Source organism: Rhinopithecus bieti, unplaced genomic scaffold, assembly GCF_001698545.2.
Source record: "Rhinopithecus bieti isolate Rb0 unplaced genomic scaffold, ASM169854v2 scaffold_7414, whole genome shotgun sequence".
Classification (NCBI taxonomy): domain Eukaryota; kingdom Metazoa; phylum Chordata; class Mammalia; order Primates; family Cercopithecidae; genus Rhinopithecus; species Rhinopithecus bieti.
This window is the reverse complement of record NW_016806087.1, coordinates 2,981,806-2,999,088: the sequence shown is the minus strand read 5'-3', so window position 1 is coordinate 2,999,088 and position 17,283 is coordinate 2,981,806. Positions and strand designations below refer to the sequence as shown.

General features: G+C 47.7%; 1 protein-coding gene across 15 annotated transcripts in view; it reads left to right on the top strand.

Annotated features, from left to right (window-relative positions):
- The window catches only part of ATXN7L1 (ataxin 7 like 1), a 282,375-nt gene extending 267,532 nt beyond the window's left edge, over positions 1-14,843 (top strand). For 7 of the 15 annotated variants that reach the window (XM_017874657.1, XM_017874659.1, XM_017874666.1 and 4 more), the window contains 5 exons: positions 576-697; positions 2,779-3,084; positions 6,038-6,986; positions 10,224-10,298; positions 12,948-14,843. In XM_017874657.1, the coding sequence (XP_017730146.1) occupies positions 576-697; positions 2,779-3,084; positions 6,038-6,986; positions 10,224-10,298; positions 12,948-12,989 (1,494 nt within the window). In that variant the 3' untranslated portion in view covers positions 12,990-14,843. Of the gene's footprint in view, positions 1-575; positions 698-2,778; positions 3,085-6,037; positions 7,375-10,223; positions 10,299-12,947 lie in introns of those variants that run through there. The other 8 variants (XM_017874662.1, XM_017874670.1, XR_001886125.1 and 5 more) reach the window with 7 other exon arrangements.
- The last annotated feature ends 2,440 nt before the right edge of the window (positions 14,844-17,283 follow it).

Genomic DNA, 17,283 nt, shown 5'->3' with positions numbered 1-17,283 from the left:
ATTTTGAGACACAGTCTCAGTCTGTCACCCAGGCTGGAGTGCAGTGGCACAATCTCAGCTCACTGCAACCTCCACCTCCTGGGTTCAAGCGATTCTCCTACCTCAGCCTCCCTAAGAGCTGGGATCCCAGGTGCCGCCACCACGCCTGGCTAATTTTTGTATTTTTAGTAGAAACGGGGCTTCACCATGTTGGCCAGACTGGTCTCAAACTCCTGACCTCAAGTGATCTGCCCACCTCAGCCTCCCAAAGTGCTGGGATTACAGGTGTGAGCCACTGTGCCTGGTGTTATTTGTTTCTTAACCAAAAAATGCTGGCTCAATCCCAGGAGTAGAAAACGTAGCCCCCTCTGTGCCACAGAAAATTGAATGTAGCTATTGTTGAGTTGCAATGTGAGGTTCTGCAGAAAATCCAGAGCTCAAACTACAGAACTGCAGAAATATTTTTGGCTTCATATGGTTTGCTTCTTTGAGTAAAATTGTGCCCCTGTGTGTTTTATGCAAATGTTATTTTCTCTGTATGGTTTATATTAGCTTATTAACCTGTAATCAAAATTAAAATTTTTTTTTCCTCACAGTTTTGCTCATTTGGGAGTCGCCTCATGGGACGAGGGTACTATGTTTTTGATAGAAGATGGGATCGTTTTCGATTCGCACTAAACTCCATGGTAGAAAAACACCTGAATTCACAGATGTGGAAGTAAGTGAGCAGCTTTTGTGCAATATAAGATCCAAGCTGCCCCACAGTTACCTGAACCCTAACTTTCCAAATAAATGTCAGTGGCTGACTTTTCATAGAACAAAATGATTCTGAAGTCAGGATGTTTGATTAATTCTTAAATACCAGCTCTTCTTAATGGTTTACCTGAAGGTTTTGAGAAGCACAAATGATATGTTACATGCTTTGTCTTTTTTGGAGACCATTTTTGTGTTGGTAATCTCCTAAATGAGAAGGATATTAGATAATATGTTGTTTGTTTACCTATGTTAAAGGGCCTTTTTATTGCTCCTAGAGAATCTAAGGATATTAAGAACATGCTTCTGGCTGAGTGCAGTGATTCATGCCTGTAATCCCAGCGCTTGGGAGGCCGAAGCAGGAGGATTGCTTGAGGCCAGGAGCTCGAGACCAGCCTGGGCAGCATAGCAAGACCCCATCTCTACAAAAAATAATTTTTAACAATTAGCTGGGTATAGTGATGCACACTTGTGATCCTAGCTACTTGAAAGGCCTGGAGTGGGAGGATCGTTTCAGCCCAAGAGTTCAAGGTCACAGTAAGCTATGATTGTGCCACTGCACTCAGCCTGGGCAATGGAGCGAGACCCTCTCTCTCTTAAAAAAAAAATAAATAAAAGAAGATGCTTCTGTTTGTAATGTTAATGCTACAATATCAAAACTAAAGATTTCAACCAGGCACGGTGGTTCACGCCTGTAATCCCAGCACTTTGGGAGGCTGAGGTGGGCGGATCACCTGAGATCAGGAGTTCAAGACCAGCCTGGCCAACATAGTGAAACCCCATCTCTACTAAAAATACAAAAATTAGCTGGGTGTGGTGGCGCACACCTGTAATCCCAGCTCCTCAGGAGGCTAAGGCAGGAGAATCACTTGAACCCAAAGGCGGAGTTTGCGGTGAGCCGAGATCGTACCACTGCACTCCACCCTGGGTGACAGAGGGAGACTCCGTCTCAAAAAAAAAAAAAAACTAAAGATTTCGTTATGGTTGTGGACCAATTTCTAGTTGTTTGCTGTCCTGTGAAAACATCTGTACACTTGCCAACAGGGCAGATCCTGAGCAATGCTGTGAAGTTGGTTAAGTTTGTCTTTGGCCCTTCCCATCTCCTTAGGACCCCCTGCCCACCTCTACTTGTACTTCTCTACCCTAAACTCCAACTCATGTTCCCTTTCTCTTAAGTTCCTTTACTATCCACTTTCCAGTGTACTTACATTTTAATAGGGGATTCATAAATAGGGAAGAAGCTTTAATCTGGAAGAATGCTATTGGGAAGAAATAATAGGCCTAGACCCTCTCAAACCACAGCACATAAGTGGCTACCATTTTGACCACTAGATAATATAAGGCTGGCCCACTGGGTATCCCCATCCCCAACTCCTACAAAGGTGAGCTCTCAAGATATCATCATCCATTTGAGTCATAGATCACGTAGATCTGGGCCTAGACAGTCCAGGAGGGACAACAGCTGAGGGCCCCCACCTGCCCACTGAGGCCCAGTAGAGTCAAGGAAGGGATTCCTAAGAAATGGGAGGGAACAGAAGTCAAAATTTGCCCCTTTCCCAGGTTTCCTCCTCTCCCCCAGGCAGCTACGACACCTTAGGCCCCTTTCTGGAAGCCTAAAGAGCTTCCAGACCTGGACTTCTAGGAGAAGTGAGCCCCATTTGTGTCTGAATTGAGCTCTCATGGCAGACTTAGTACTAAATGTTAACATTTACTATAAGGTAGGTAAGGGCCACAAGAGAAGCTTATCATTTCTTCCCATTCAAGTGACTGCCCAGTGCGTCTAAAGGGCACCCTTGGTATTTACTTGTGTCCATTCCAAACAGCAACAAATTGGTGCTGCACGTGGGGTGACCATGCTCTCAGTTACTTGGTGATTGAGCCTCTGTGCTTGTTCCCCACGATGGCGGCCAGCCCTGGTGATCCTCGCAGCTCTTTGCTCCCTGTGTTATGGAAGTGTCAATCCCGGACACGTGGAAGGAATGTGTTGATCTGTATTTCACTCCTGGTGTCCTGTCAGCTCAAGCTCCATATTCCTTTCCTCCTCAGGCACAGAAACCCGAGCCACAGGGCATCAGGTCCCTCCCCTCTGTTCAGGACTTGCCTAACCAATCTGCTGTCACTGAGCAACATTGGGGCTGCCTGGGTGTCAACTCTGGAGAGCGTAGCACCCCGCTACCCTCTCAACCTTGCTGCCCAAACCCCAGGCCCCGGCGGGCCCGAACCTGGAGGGATGGCAGCCGATGGGGGCGTGGAAGACATTAGGAAGAAAAGGAACGGCCAAGACTCTTTTTTCTTTAACAAGCATTTAACTCTGCATCAGGAGCCGCCAACACAGTATTCTCTTTCAGCCAGGTCAGCATCTGGACCTCCATGCCACCTGGCAGGGGAGGTTGGGCACTGTCAGTAATTTATTTGCATCTGTGGGCTTTAGTGTGGGACTTCCCTGGGCCAGTGTGCAAAGCTTACACCAGGACACAGCCCAGCAAAGCTGAAATCCACTGCCACTTAGCACCTAGAAAAACACATAAGCTGTTTAGCCTCGGCGGGGAAGGGACTCCTGGGGACAGGGAGCTGCCACATGCCCCTCACCCTGTTTCTCCCCTGCCTTATCTTCCTTCCTGCCCTACTATCCCCTTGTGATTAGTGAGGCAAGAAAGGGATAGAAAGTGTTCCTAAAAAGAGCACCCATCCCAATCCTGAGTGTCAGCCAGGTAAGATTTAGGACTTCAACTCTGCTAGTCAGCACAAGTTGAAGCATGAATTTATACTAGTTAATTGGAAAATTATAAATTGAGACATTAAAAATGGATCCCATTCAGGCTGGGTGTGGTGGCTGACGCCTGTAATCCCAGCACTTTGGGAGGCCGAGGCAGGTGGATCACAAGGTTAGGAGATCAAGACCATCCTGGCTAACACGGTGAAACCCCGTGTCTACTAAAAACACAAAAAGTTAGCCGGGCCTGATGGTGGGCGCCTGTAGTCCCAGCTACTCGGGAGGCTGAGGCAGCAGGATGGCATGAACCCAGGAGGTGGAGCTTGCAGTGAGCTGAGATTGTGCTGCTGCACTCCAGCCTGGGGAACTGAGCAAGACTCCGTCTAAAAAAAAAAATGGATCCCATTCAAATTCATTGATTGGAATCCTCTCTAAATGAGCCATCTGGTATTTGTAAATAACTTTTTATTACAAGTAACTGCCAAACCTCTGCCCACATGTATTTCTATCTATACTTTAGTGGGTAAGCAAACGAGTCAAGGAAAGATGGAGTGGGTTGCCTGTAGTACCACAGCAAGGCAACAAAAGCACCTGGAAAGTTGGGAGGGGTCTCCCCCTCTAAGAAATGTTCCCTGCCCCTGTTAGGAAGGGGTTGTGTGGGGCCAGACAGTTCTAAGGATGTGTGTAGACATTTCCAATCTGATCATATGGGAGTCCTTGCCCACCATGCATAGTCCCTGACCGTATGGGTGTGGTGCTGCTGAGAATCCACCTGCTCACCCATCCACCTACCCATTCATCCATCCATTCATTCACTCATTCATTCATTGCAACAAGTATTTATGGGGCACCTTGCTGAGTGCCGACAGGATCTCTTACCTTCTTTAGGCTCGAGAGAATGTAAATTCTCAACGCCATCATGGCCATTGTGAGTTTGGCAACATTTTTCTCTTATATTTGATCCCTTTGGTCTGACGTTTTCAAGGACAAGGATTCCTCTGGATTCTACCCTAAAGATGGATGTCACGGGCTCCACCAAAGTGCAGGCCAAAAGCAGAATCTTCAGAGAGGAATGCTAGGAGAGACATTTATCTCTCAGCAGTGCCTCTTCCCAGAGTTCCCTGGCACCTGGTCCTGACGCTACAGCTGGGAGAGTGGCCTCCAAAGAAGAGAAAGGACGGTGTGAGGCCCTGTCTTGCATGTGTTCTAGCCCACTGGGGCACAGGCTCTGGGCCTGCTCATCTTCATGTGCTGCTTTCAAAGAAGGAAAGCTAGTTCCTAATCGCTAGTGAACCCCAGCTACAGTGAAAATGATTTCCCAGGGAAACTGGGAGAGGGAGCAAGGTGAGAAATGGGAAAGGACCAGCTTGAACGCATTTACCTGGCTCCCGAGGACCATGTGCTTTCCTGCAAAATCAAGAACAAATGTCCCTGTGGCCGCTTTGCCTCCTCCCGGTCCCCAGAGTAGTAGCAGCAGCATCCCAGGCTGTAGGATGGAAGGAGTCACTCCCAGCGCAAATCAAAAGATGGAGTTTGCAGGGAGGCCCCAAGAGGAAGCCACAGCCTAGTGCTGGCCTTGGCTCCAGGGAGTTTGCTCTGAGGCACCCCCCAAGCTCCAAGAAAACCAAAGAAGAAAACAGTGGGTTTCCCCTCCCATCCTGTTTTTCTCCTCCTGTCCACATCCCACATTTATCTTCAGAACAAACTAGAAATCCCTGATCTCCTTCCCTGGACACATGAGGGTCCCCACACTCACCTTTTCCTAACACAGAACAGGAAGACCTGCTAAAGCCACACCCTAGACAACTCCTCTGAGCAAGAGCTAAGGTAGAGTGGGCTGAATAGGAAAAAACAAAGCTAGTCCTGGGAATGGGCAACTTGCCATCTCACCATTCCCAAACCCCTAACCGTCCACGGCCCAGCCACCAGGAGCCAGCAGCCACGAGTCAGTGTGGAAATGGCTCTCTGTGGAGGGAAACAGAGGCTGTAGACAGCAAAGGCAGGAGGATGCTGGCCTTGGAGAGGGCCATTCCCCAACTGCCTCCAGCCCAGAGCAGGGTGGGGAAAGCCCCAAGAGTCCCTGGGCAGAAGCTGGAGTGGGTGGAGGGGGGAAGCTCTGGCCCGTGTCCAGGTAGCAAAGCCCTGTCCTCACATTTCTTACTTGCAACCAGGACCTACATGTGAAATGATCACTTCTCATTAAAAACCACCTTCATCGCTGCCCCAAAAAAAAGAGAGTTGCGGGGGAGGGGGGGTGGCAGTGGTTGAGAGAGAATACTGGGGAAATTTCTATTCTAAATAACATTGACCTTTTATTCATGAACCAAAATCAGGCCTTCTCCAGTAGCCAAGCCTGGAGAAAAGGATCTGAAGGCTGAGTGTGATGAAAATTAGGTTGCTGGATGTTGCAATGGGGGGTGCCATAAGAAGGGGCCATGCTTCAGATTCTCCCATCCTTCAAGGCTCCATTCTCCATAGTCTGGTTCTGCCAGGGTGTCCTCTGGAGCCCTGATGCTCAAACGTCATCGAGCCTCCTAAGCAATGCCAACCCGGTGTCTCACTGATTCTCTTTCACTCTTCTCTCATGTTTAGGAAGATCCCTCCTGCGGCAGATAGCCCCCTGCCCTCGCCAGCAGCCCACATCACCAACCCCGTTCCAGCATCCGTTTTGCAGCCTTTCAGCAACCCCAGTGCTGTGTATCTTCCTTCAGCTCCCATCAGCTCGAGGCTCACCTCTTCTTACATAATGACATCAGCCATGCTCTCAAACGCAGCTTTCGTGACATCGCCGGACCCGAGCGCCCTCATGTCCCACACCACAGCTTTCCCTCATGTGGCCGCAACCCTCAGCATCATGGACTCAACCTTCAAGGCCCCATCCGCTGTGTCCCCGATACCAGCCGTCATCCCTTCCCCATCCCACAAGCCATCCAAAACCAAAACCAGCAAATCCTCAAAAGTCAAAGACCTGTCCACCCGTAGCGACGAGTCTCCAAGTAACAAAAAGAGGAAGCCACAGTCTTCGCCTTCCTCCTGCTCCTCCTCCTCATCCTTGCAGACATCCCTCTCGTCTCCACTGTCAGGGCCTCACAAAAAGAACTGTGTTTTGAATGCCAGTTCTGCTTTGAACTCCTATCAGGCGGCCCCTCCCTATAACAATCTGTCTGTGCACAACTCAAACAATGGGGTGAGCCCACTCAGTGCCAAACTGGAGCCCTCAGGACGGACCTCGCTGCCCGGCGGCCCCGCGGACATAGTGAGACAGGTGGGCGCGGTGGGAGGCAGCAGTGACTCCTGTCCCCTCTCTGTGCCCTCCCTTGCGCTCCACACAGGGGACCTCTCTCTGGCCTCACACAATGCTGTGTCTTCTCTGCCCCTCTCTTTTGACAAATCAGAAGGAAAAAAGCGTAAGAACTCGAGTTCTAGTAGCAAAGCCTGTAAAATCACTAAAATGCCTGGTATGAATAGCGTTCACAAAAAGAACCCGCCCAGCCTTCTCGCACCGGTGCCCGATCCCGTTAACAGCACCTCCTCTCGGCAGGTAAGGGACCTCCTGGCACCGCCTTCACCGGCTCTGGGGGGGCAGGGGGAGCTGGGCAGCGCCCCTGCTTAGCCGGGCGGCTCTGACAGGTAACACAAGCTTGACTCCTTTTCTCGTTTTCCCCGAAGGCAGTTTCACTCTCTGCTTTGAGAGCCCTTTATTGAACAAGTACTTGATACCACACTCACTATGTGCTCGGCGCTGTTTTCGGCACTTTACGGTTATTACCTCACTGAATCCTCATGACACCCCAGTGCAGTGGGTGCAGTTATCACTTCACAGATGAGTAAACTGAGGCACAGAGAGATTCTGAGTTCCCCACTCCACATTGGTCAGTTTTATCTTTTGAGGTTCTGAGGACATTGTCAGTAAAGAGTTCTGTTGCTAAGAAGTTTGATCTGATCTGTTGGAACCCCCTTAGGAAGAGCTTGAGGCCCAGGCAGGTTAAATGCTGACCCGGGGTCCCACCTGGGAGTGGGAGCGCCTGTGCCCAGCTCCCAGGTGACTGTCCTTTCCACTTTCCTAGGCTGCCTCGACCCCCACCTCCTCCTGATAGAACTCTTTCCTTCCTAAAGGAAAACTGCAACTGCCACCAGCTGGCAAAGAAGTGTTCAATGCCATGGTACAGATAGGAGTGTGTATGGTGAGGAGGCTGAAAGAGTGTGGCGTGGTCTGAGAAGGATACATGTTTCTTTCCCTTGAGCTCTGTTCTCATCCCTGAGTCTAGTCCTTCTTCTCCGGCTGGAGGGGCTACTTAGGAAAGCCCACCCCCACCCCAGCCTCTGGGGCCAGTTGGGCATATAGATAAGGGAGCAGACGTGGGGAAGGGCCCAGCCTCGGATTCTCTGCGGAGCCAGGTCTGATGAGAGGGCCAGGCAACCCGCCCGGGAGCCTGGACCCATCAGGGCAGTGTGTCCAGAGACCGTTACGCAGCATCAAAGGAACCAAACCCCAAGCCCAACCCCACCTAGAGTTGAGGACTTTGGAGCAATGGGAGGCAGTTGTCAAGAGATATTTTAATGTTTTATGTCACCACTTATGAGACTTGTTATAACCTCACGAAGAGCACAGCCTGAGGGGGAGTCACAAATCACAAACACATGAGAAACAGCAAGTTTGGAACCCAAGGGCCAGACAAGCTGCAAACCGAGGCCAAGGTGAGAGGAGGGGGAGACACGGGTCCTCTCACTCGAGCCGAGGGCACTGTTCTGACTCCCCACGGCCAGGGGTGTGAGGGAGGTGGGCCGGTACCCACAGGGCTCTCCCCGGAGGCTAAACTGCTGGTGGGTGTCACACTAGGGCCCAGGATGGAGGACAGAGCCAAGGCCTCTCAAGCTTGAACGTGTACACGAATAACTCCGGGGGGCCAGTGAACATTCTGATTCTCAGTCAGCAGACCTGGGCAGGGGCCTAGGAGTCTGCATTTCTGACAGTCTCCCAGGCCATACCTTGGACAGCAAGGCCGTGGTATCTCACTCATTTTAGATACAGTCCCAGCAGCTAACACGTAGGTGATGGCCTCTGTTCCAAGCACTTCAGGTGTATTAACTCATTTTATAATTACTTGCTGTTATTCGCCTTTTACAGATGAGTGAACCAAGGCACAGGAAGGTTAAGCAAGGCACCCAAAGTCACACAGCGAGTCAATAGTTAGGCTAGGATTTAAACCCAGGCATTTTGGCTCTGGAGTCTGGCCTCTTAGCCTCTGTGCCATTAACAGAGTCCCTCTGTGTTGAGTAGATGTGGCTCTGTTGATTCTTTGGTCTGCAGGACTGTAGGAAATGCTTAGTAAATGCCGAGTCAGCCAGAAGCAGTGGTGAAAGGAGCAGCCAAGTGCTCATCAGGAGGGAATTCAAAAACACGGATGCATTTAATGGCTGCCTTGGATCTGGTCAGCATTGGTTCTCTAATGCAGGTGATACCTCGGTGCTTGTCACTAGGGCATTAAGAAAAGGCTTTATCACCAGTGATTTCCAAGAAAGGCAAAGGACCTTGGGATCTGTGTTAATTCTGCTAGGAGATCAAGGGTCAATGCATGAGATTGAGAAATCCAAGATAAACCTTTACTTTGGGAACAATTTGGAGATCCATTTAATTGTATCTGGTTGGTATAAGGCCAGAAGTTGCTACAGGGCTATTAAACTGAACAAAAATCAAGACTGTGAATGTAGCCAGGTGCAGTGGCTCTCACCTGTAATCCCAGCATTTTGGGAGGCCGAGGTGGGTGGATTATCTGAGGTCGGGAGTTGGAGACCAGCCTGGCCAACATGGAGAAACCTTGTCTCTATTAAAAATACAAAAATGAGCTGGGCAGGGTGGCACGCACCTGTAATCCCAGCTACTCAGGAGGCTGAGGCAGGAGAATCGCTTGAACCCCACAGACAGAGGTTGCAATGAGCCAAGATCATGCCACGGCACTCTAGCCTGAGCGACAGAGCAAGACTCTGTCTCAAAAATAAATAAAATAATGTAAGGCAAATGTCTTTACATAAAGGCAAGTTAATGGAGAAGAGGAGCAGTTTATAGGATGAAAGTTCAACCTGCCTTTGCAGACTAGACAAGGACTGGTTAGTGCCTGGCATCAGCTTCCCCAAGGACCAGGCCCATTGTGTGAAGGACAGTCCCAGAGGAAGGGGAAGGGCACAGTGGCCACACCCATATGCACAGCGTTCCTGTCCTCCCTCCATGCGAAGGAGAAGCCCAGCGCCATCGTGCTATTTTCCTAAAGAACAGTCGCATGTGCGTTACATCTCCTAGCCAGGAAAACTGACCCAGCAAAAGATCCAGGTGTTTTATCTGCAGCCAGGTTGAGGGAGTCTGGGCTGAAAACAAGATGGGTTTGGGATGGAGGGTCAGAGGTGGATGAGCTGTGTGACCCTTTGGCCACAGGTAGAAAAGCCCAGCCTCTACTGAGTGAAGCTCCCAGGAGGGGCCAGGCTTCTCCACCAGATGCCTTCATCCTCATCCCTCCCTGTTGGGGTCCAGCCATCTAGGGAGCAGTATGAGGAGTCCCCACCATTCCACTTTAACTCTGGGAAGGAAAGGGCATCCCTCAAGGTACCCTCTGCAACATTTCCATTTTCTCTGCCACTTAAGATGGAAACACCAGTTCCAAGCCAATGTGAGGGAATGAAGCAGGCGTTGTGCAGCCCTTCTTTCCCCTAGAACATGTGGCATCGGCGGGCCCTTCCCAGGCTGGCTCGTGTGTCTGAGTGGGGCTTCAATGGTGTCTTTCAGGTTGGGAAAAATAGCAGCCTAGCTTTGTCACAATCCAATCCTTCAAGTATATCCAGCCCAGGACACAGCCGACAGGTAAGTTGCTGGGGGTGGGGTGGGGTGGGGTGGGAGGACAAAAATTCATATGGTCATCAGCAGAGTGGAAAGAGTTTGGGCATTGGGGTCAGACCCTGATTCAAACCTCATCTCCAGTTGAGAGCATGGCTACCTGGCTTCCAAACCTAGGCCTTCTAGTTAGCTGTGTGCCCTTGGGCAAGTTACCTAACTTCTCTGTGCTTCCATTTTCTCCATCTATAAAGTGAGGATCATACTGGCCCCTACCTTCTATGGATTTTGTCAGGATTAGCTTATTGATGTAAAGCCTCTAGAAAATGCCTGGCACACAGTAAACCCACAAGTGTTAGCTATTATTACCAGCTGTACGAGCTTAGGCACATTACTTCTCTAAGTCTGTTTTTTTTTTTTTTTTCATTCATTAAAAGGCAAAATTGATGCTTCCCTCCTAAGGCTATTGTGAAAATTAAAGAAGATGATGTGGTTTAAAGGGACTTGCGGCCGGGCGCGGCGGCTCATGCCTGTAATCCCCACACTTTAGGAGGCTAAGACGGGTGGATCACGAGGTCAGGAGTTTGAGACCAGCCTGGCCAATATAGTGAAACACCGTCTCTACTAAAAAATACAAAAATTAGCCAGGCGTGGTGGTGCGTGCCTGTAGTCCCAGCTACTCGGGAGGCTGAGGCAGGAGAATTGCTTGAACCAGGGAGGTGGAGGTTGAAGTGAGCCGAGATTGTGCCACTGCATTCCAGCCTGGGTGACAGAGTGAGACTCCATCTCAAGAAAAAAAAAAGTGGGAGGGACTTGCCAGCCAGGTGTGGTGCCTCACACCTATAATCCCAGCACTTTGGGAGGCCAAGGCAGGGGGATGGTTTGAGCCCAGTAGTTTGAGACCAGCTTAGGCTTGAGACCCTATCTCTACAAAAAATTTAAATAGCCAGGCGTGGTGGCACATGCCTATAGTCCCAGCTATTCAGGAAGCTGAGGCAGGACAATCACTTAAGTCCGAGAGGTTGAGGCTGCAGTGAGCTGTGATTGCACCTTGCACTCCAGCCTAGGCAACAGAGGGAGATCCTATCTCAAAAAAAAAATTTTTTTTAGGCCGGGCACGGTGGCTTATGCCTGTGATCCCAGCACTTCGGGAGACTGAGGCGGGCGGATCATGAGGCCAGGAGTTCGAGACTAGCCTTGCCCACATGGTGAAACCCCATCTCTACTAAAAATGCAAAATTAGCTGGGCATGGTGGTGCGCACCTGTAATCCCAGCTACTCAGGAGGCTGAGGCAGGAGAATTGCTTGAACCTGGGAGGCGGAGGTTGCAGTGAGCTGAGATCACGCCATTGCACTCCTGCCTGAGCAATAGAGTGAGACTTCGTCTCAAAAAAAAAAAAATTCTTTTTTAAGAGGAGGGGGAGGCCTTGCCCATGGTGTCTGTCCATCAGCACTCTCTCAAAAGCCTCTGGCGAACTACAGCCACCATTCAGGATGCAGTTTCATGGCAGCAGTATTCAGGGTAGACTTAGTAGTTTTTATAAACTTGAGGTATAAGAGTAGTTGATGTGTACGCCTGTGACAAATGATTTTCTCAATGGGTGTGTGCATATGTGTCTAGGGCAGACAAGGAAGGATTTGGGGGTGGCTTTTGCCCCTTACACATGATTGGAAGATGTGTGGGTGTGCGTGTGGGTGTGCGTGTGTGTATAACTGTGTTGTTATGTTGCCTTAGATGTGCCGCATGTTTTGTAGACACCAAATAGAAAAATATCTACGTGTGTGTCTCTGTTTTGCCCTTTGGGATTTTCTCACACATTTTGGGTAGAGTTTGGGTGAAGATTATGGGGAAATGGTTTTTGTATCCCCAGGCCAGGGAGAGTCTCCTCACCATTTTGAGCCCTTTTTGTGCCAGAACACTGGCAGCTCATCATGTGTGCTGGGGTGGGGAGGCACGTTTACACTCAGACCATCAGCGTCTGTTGATGAGGCCTCTTGCACCCTCACCAAACACGGCTTGCATGTGCCTATAGCTCCGGGTACACCTGCTGGGAACCCAAAACGCCGGCAATCAGCCCTGACAAACACAATAATGGCCACCACTTGTTTAGCACTCTCTGCCTGCAGAGAGAGGGCTATGTACTATGTCCTTTACACACACTACACACATTTAAACCTTTTCACAACACTGTGAGGGACGAGATGATTACAGATGAAGATGGCTACACTAAGAAGCCAAGTAACTTGAACCCAAAATCTCTCTTTCCAAAGCCTCTATGTTTAACCCAACACTAGACTCCTTCCTGAGATAATTTGCTGTGTCCTCTGTAGGTTAGGTAGGAAAAGGTAAACTAATGGAGAACAAAAATGAAGGCATCAATTATTCTGTCCACTCTCCCACAGAGGACTCCCAGGAATGTCCATGGCATTCGTCCTTGTGTTTTCCTCCACAGTGAGGACCTCTGTGACTGCCTTACACGCATGGATCCATCACCTCATTTCCTATTGGATCCTTTAGATCCATCATCTCATTTGCTATTTCAGCTGCCCTTTGCCAGATGCGGGAGGTGGGATATTGTCCTCTCTATTATAGATGAGAAAACTGAGTCTCCATCCTTAAATTCTCATGGGTAATCTCAATTGTATGGTATTGAAACAAGTTTTTCTTTTCTTTCCTAGAAGAACACAAACAGAACCGGCAGGATAAGGACTCTTCCATAATAAGACTATGAAGCCACTTCCACACCAACTCCAGGCCACCTAATCCCATCCCAGGAGGCCACGGGGAGGAGGAGGGAGGGGAGTGGGCTGGAGGGAGAGTCTGTTTTCTGTGTACTCCCTGTGACTCTGGCCTTTCTTCTTCTTTTTTAATTGACCAATTTTTAGTTTTAAAGAAAAAGGCAAAAGAACGTGAATTTGAGATTTACAGAAAACAGTTCCAGTGTTTGGTTTCCGTTGTCTTTTCTTTCATTTGCCATGTTTTTACATTCTTCCAAATTTGGGGTCATTCCCCTAGCTCCTGATGCTGCTACTGTACCATCCTTTTGCTCCAGCCATGACAGCAGACATTGCAGGATGTTGGTTCAGGTTGGCATGCTCTGAAGCTCTTGAACTTCAGCACAGGCAGAGCCCTTTTTCTTCCTGTCCCCTCCACCCGATCCCTTCCGTCCCCACATCTGCCACTCTCTGGGTCCTCACTGGCCCTCAAAGGACCTGGCTCTCATAGGATCCCCTCAGGACTGCCTGCAGGGAGAGGGGAGTTTGCTGGGGAGGAGCTGAGAGTGGAGAGTTGGAGGGTGGGTGGGGTTCCCTCATCTGGTTTCCACAGCCCAACATGGCTAGCGCCAAATGCTAGAAGCAAGATTGAGAACAGTGGCCATTTAGTCATGTGGTTTACCTAATACCACTGTCCAACTGTGCAGCTCAAAAAGGATAAACCAGTCAGGGACAGGGGCCAGAACAGGTTTGGGAAGGTGGCAGCCAGCAGAGCAGGGTGGCTAGGAGATGACCCCTAAAAAAAAACTGGGGACTGTGGTGGTCTGAGCTGGTCAGGAATCTACAGAATCCCTTCCAGGGATCAGTGTGCCAATGCCCACAGCAGGGTGAGCTAGGAGGGAGAAATCCCAGGAAAAAGGTCATGAGAACCCAGAAAGCCACTCCATGAGGAGGCACGGTGACCACAGCTGCTAAAGGTTCTTAGGCTGCCTTCCTGGGCTAGGAAGAGCCCTCCAGGGAGAGCTTCCGCAAAAGGGTATGTGTCAAACCTTTTGTGAGAATAAATAATAGCATTTCCCACCCACCTCCATGCCCTGGGCCACAGGGATCTGGTGGGATCAGCACACCCATGGATCAGCTTTTGCTGTGTTAGAGACAGCCATCCCCAAGAAGGAATGGTAAGGACAGCCACTGCTCAGTGAAGAACAGCCATTTGGAAGAGCCATGCTGGACCCCTGCAGCCATAGAACTATTTACACTGGACTTTTGAAAAAAACAGCAATATCATCAGCTCTAGTAGGGAATCATAATCAGGAAAGGAATTCACAACATAAAATAGGTGTTCTGTGCTATTAATCATGTAACTTTGCATACGATGTATAGCAGAGATACTGGGAGGTTTTGCTTCATCCCTAAATCAGAAATGAATGCTAGTTTCACAGCTGGGCAGAACCCTCATCCCCAACCGGAAGTTTTGCTTTTCTTTCCTATCCCCCCAACCCAAAGATCAGACCACTGTTAGGTTTCACCACACAATTGGAATTGCAAAGATGGGAGGCAAATGGAGTGATTTGCCTCAATGGAATTGCACTGACAGTGAGTGTTTCTTATAGGATTACTAAATTTTTTCATATGAAATGATTTTTTTAAAAATCAGGAGTTGATGTTAAGTACCAGGACATTAGTTCGGATGATTTCATTTTTATTTCTGCAGTGTTAAAAGTGCACTTATATGCTGGTTTATTTACGTCTTGGGGAAAGAGACTGCAAAGTAAAGGGACGATTGTTACTTTTCTTTTAAAAAAAAAAGTTAAGGCAGATTTTAAGACTTATAAAATGTTTAAGAAATTATAAACAAGGTTAGACCCAATTTAGAAGATATTGCTAAAGTAATTTTTATATGTTAATTTGTAATATTTATGTTTTAACAATATTTACAGAGCTAACTGACCAGAATAGTTTCAGACAAATGAAACTTAGGAAAGTTTAAGCCCAATGTTTTATATTTGAACTGTTCTTTGAATTATGTTTTTATTGTACAGTTTCTTCAGACTGAAAAGTATGGACATATTGTTATTTTTGCACAATGTTTGTCCTGGTGGTTTCAGTAGGTCCTGTTGTTTTTTATAATTTTTTCTGAGTTGTAAAAACTTGCCAGGAGTAAAAACAAAACAAAATCTCCGCAACAAAATAACCCTCTGATTTATAAACTCTTATAGTCAAAGAGGGAAAACAAAGGTGAGAGATTAAGTGCTGCTTCTGAGAAATAATGTCTCAAGACTAAAGGAGCATTCAATAGTTAGACATTGTAGCTCTCCTAACCAATCTTGAATTGGAAGCGGAATAAAGAGCCCCCCCACCCTCCTAGCCTTCATCGAATGCTGCTTACTTTGTCAAAAGACTGGCTATGACAGGTGAGACGTTTTCTGAAAAACGGGCAAAAAGGGAAACCCACGGTAATTCTTCCTTTGCAACCAACGGCAGGTTACTCCGTTCGACACCGCTGATCGTATTAAAACTTGCCAGCTTGAAGAAACGGAATGCAAATAAAAGTTCTTTGGGTTTGTGCTTCATGAGTTAACTGGAGCGCCTATAAAACATTTTAGGGTGATTCCTCTGGGTCCTTCTGTTCCTGCAGCACCACTCAGTCCTCTCTCCCAGCCCTGAACTGCACACACCTCCTTGCCTGAAGATCTCTGATTGCGCCAGCCATAGAGGCTCGAAAGCTCTGGTTGTTATAGCGTACTAACGCAATGCATAACTATCACCATAAAAAAAAAAAAGAAAAAAAAAGACAAGAAAAAAGGAAAAAAAAAGCGAACTTGGATAACTTGTATGCCTTCTTTTGTATCAATGTACCATTGTAAATAATCGGCGATCAATCTTCGTAGAGAATAGTTATACAGCATATTCATATTGCTGATTCTTCATGAAACTCTTTGTTTTAAAAAAGGAAAAAAAGAAATTTTCTATTTACACCTATAATTGTGTTTATGGCTGTCGGTCCCCATGGCACTTAACAAAACTCTATGGTTTTACGGTACTGGTCATCATGGTTATGAAATAACTTGTTGCACACGACAAAGAATTTGCACCTTCTATTCAAGTCATTGTCCTGTTCCACTACCGATTTAGAACTTTTCCAGAAAAAATTTGAGAGAAAGCATGTCCAATCATTCAAACCAAATGCCAGCACATGTGGAGTGGGTTTCTTTTCTAACAATCCATTATTTTGTAACATAAAGTATTTTCCTTCTTCATCCCTCACCTTTTATGTATTAGCACTATCAGATAGAGTTTCTGTCTCCATGCCTGCTGATATTGTAAGCAAAATGAAAGTGTCTAAAGTGTGGTAAATAGTAAATCTAAATGGCTTAACAGTTTTAGAAAGGAAAGAAACAAACGATGTGAGTCTATTGATATCTGCCATGGTTCCTCACCCCAGGCCTGGAATATATTTCCCAGTAAGCAATTGTATTTTTTTTTTTTTTTTTTTTTGCTTTTTTTTTTTTTGTAACAGGCTTTTGTAATAAAATATTAATATGTTTGTAAAACAAAGTCTGCGGTTTTCATAAAATTTAATTTTTGATATTTCTTGTCTTTCTTTTTTTTTTTTTTTTTTTTTTTTTTTTTTTTTTTTTTTTGGCGCGGGGTAAAGTATTCTCACCAGAAGAGCCTTCCTGCTAGACCTATGTTTGAGGCAGGAGACGACTGTGGATTCATTTAGCGAGTGCTTAGAGAGCACCCTCTCTGTGCCTGCCCCTGAGCCAGGTGCGCTGTGCTCAGGGGTGAGAAACACGATCCCAGCTGCTGTCTGGAAGCAACCCAGTGAAGGGGAAAGCAAATAAATACACACATGATCAGATGTGTAGTTACAGATTGTGGCGAACGCTATGGTGGAAAGAACTGAATTCTGTGAGAGAAAGTAACAGGAGAGACGTTTAAGATGGAGAGGGGACAGCTGTCAGGAAGTTCTCTCTGAAGAAGGGATCTGAAGGCAGAGATCACTTATTGGGGCCGAAAGAGCATCCATTGTGGACAGACCCCGGGGCAGAGAGATGGACAGAGGGCAGGGACGAGGCTACAAAAGGCCTTTAGGGAGTTTGAATTGTGTGTCAGATTCAGTGGGAATCCTTGGAAGGGCTTTAAGGAGGACCGCGGTACTGTGATCTGTTGAAAGGGCACTCTAGCCACTGTGTGGTGGATCAGTGGGAAGCTAGTGCAAGAGACAAAGTGAAGGAGAACATCAGTGTGATGGAAAGATGATGACAGTAACTATAAAGAGAAGTGTGTGCCAGCC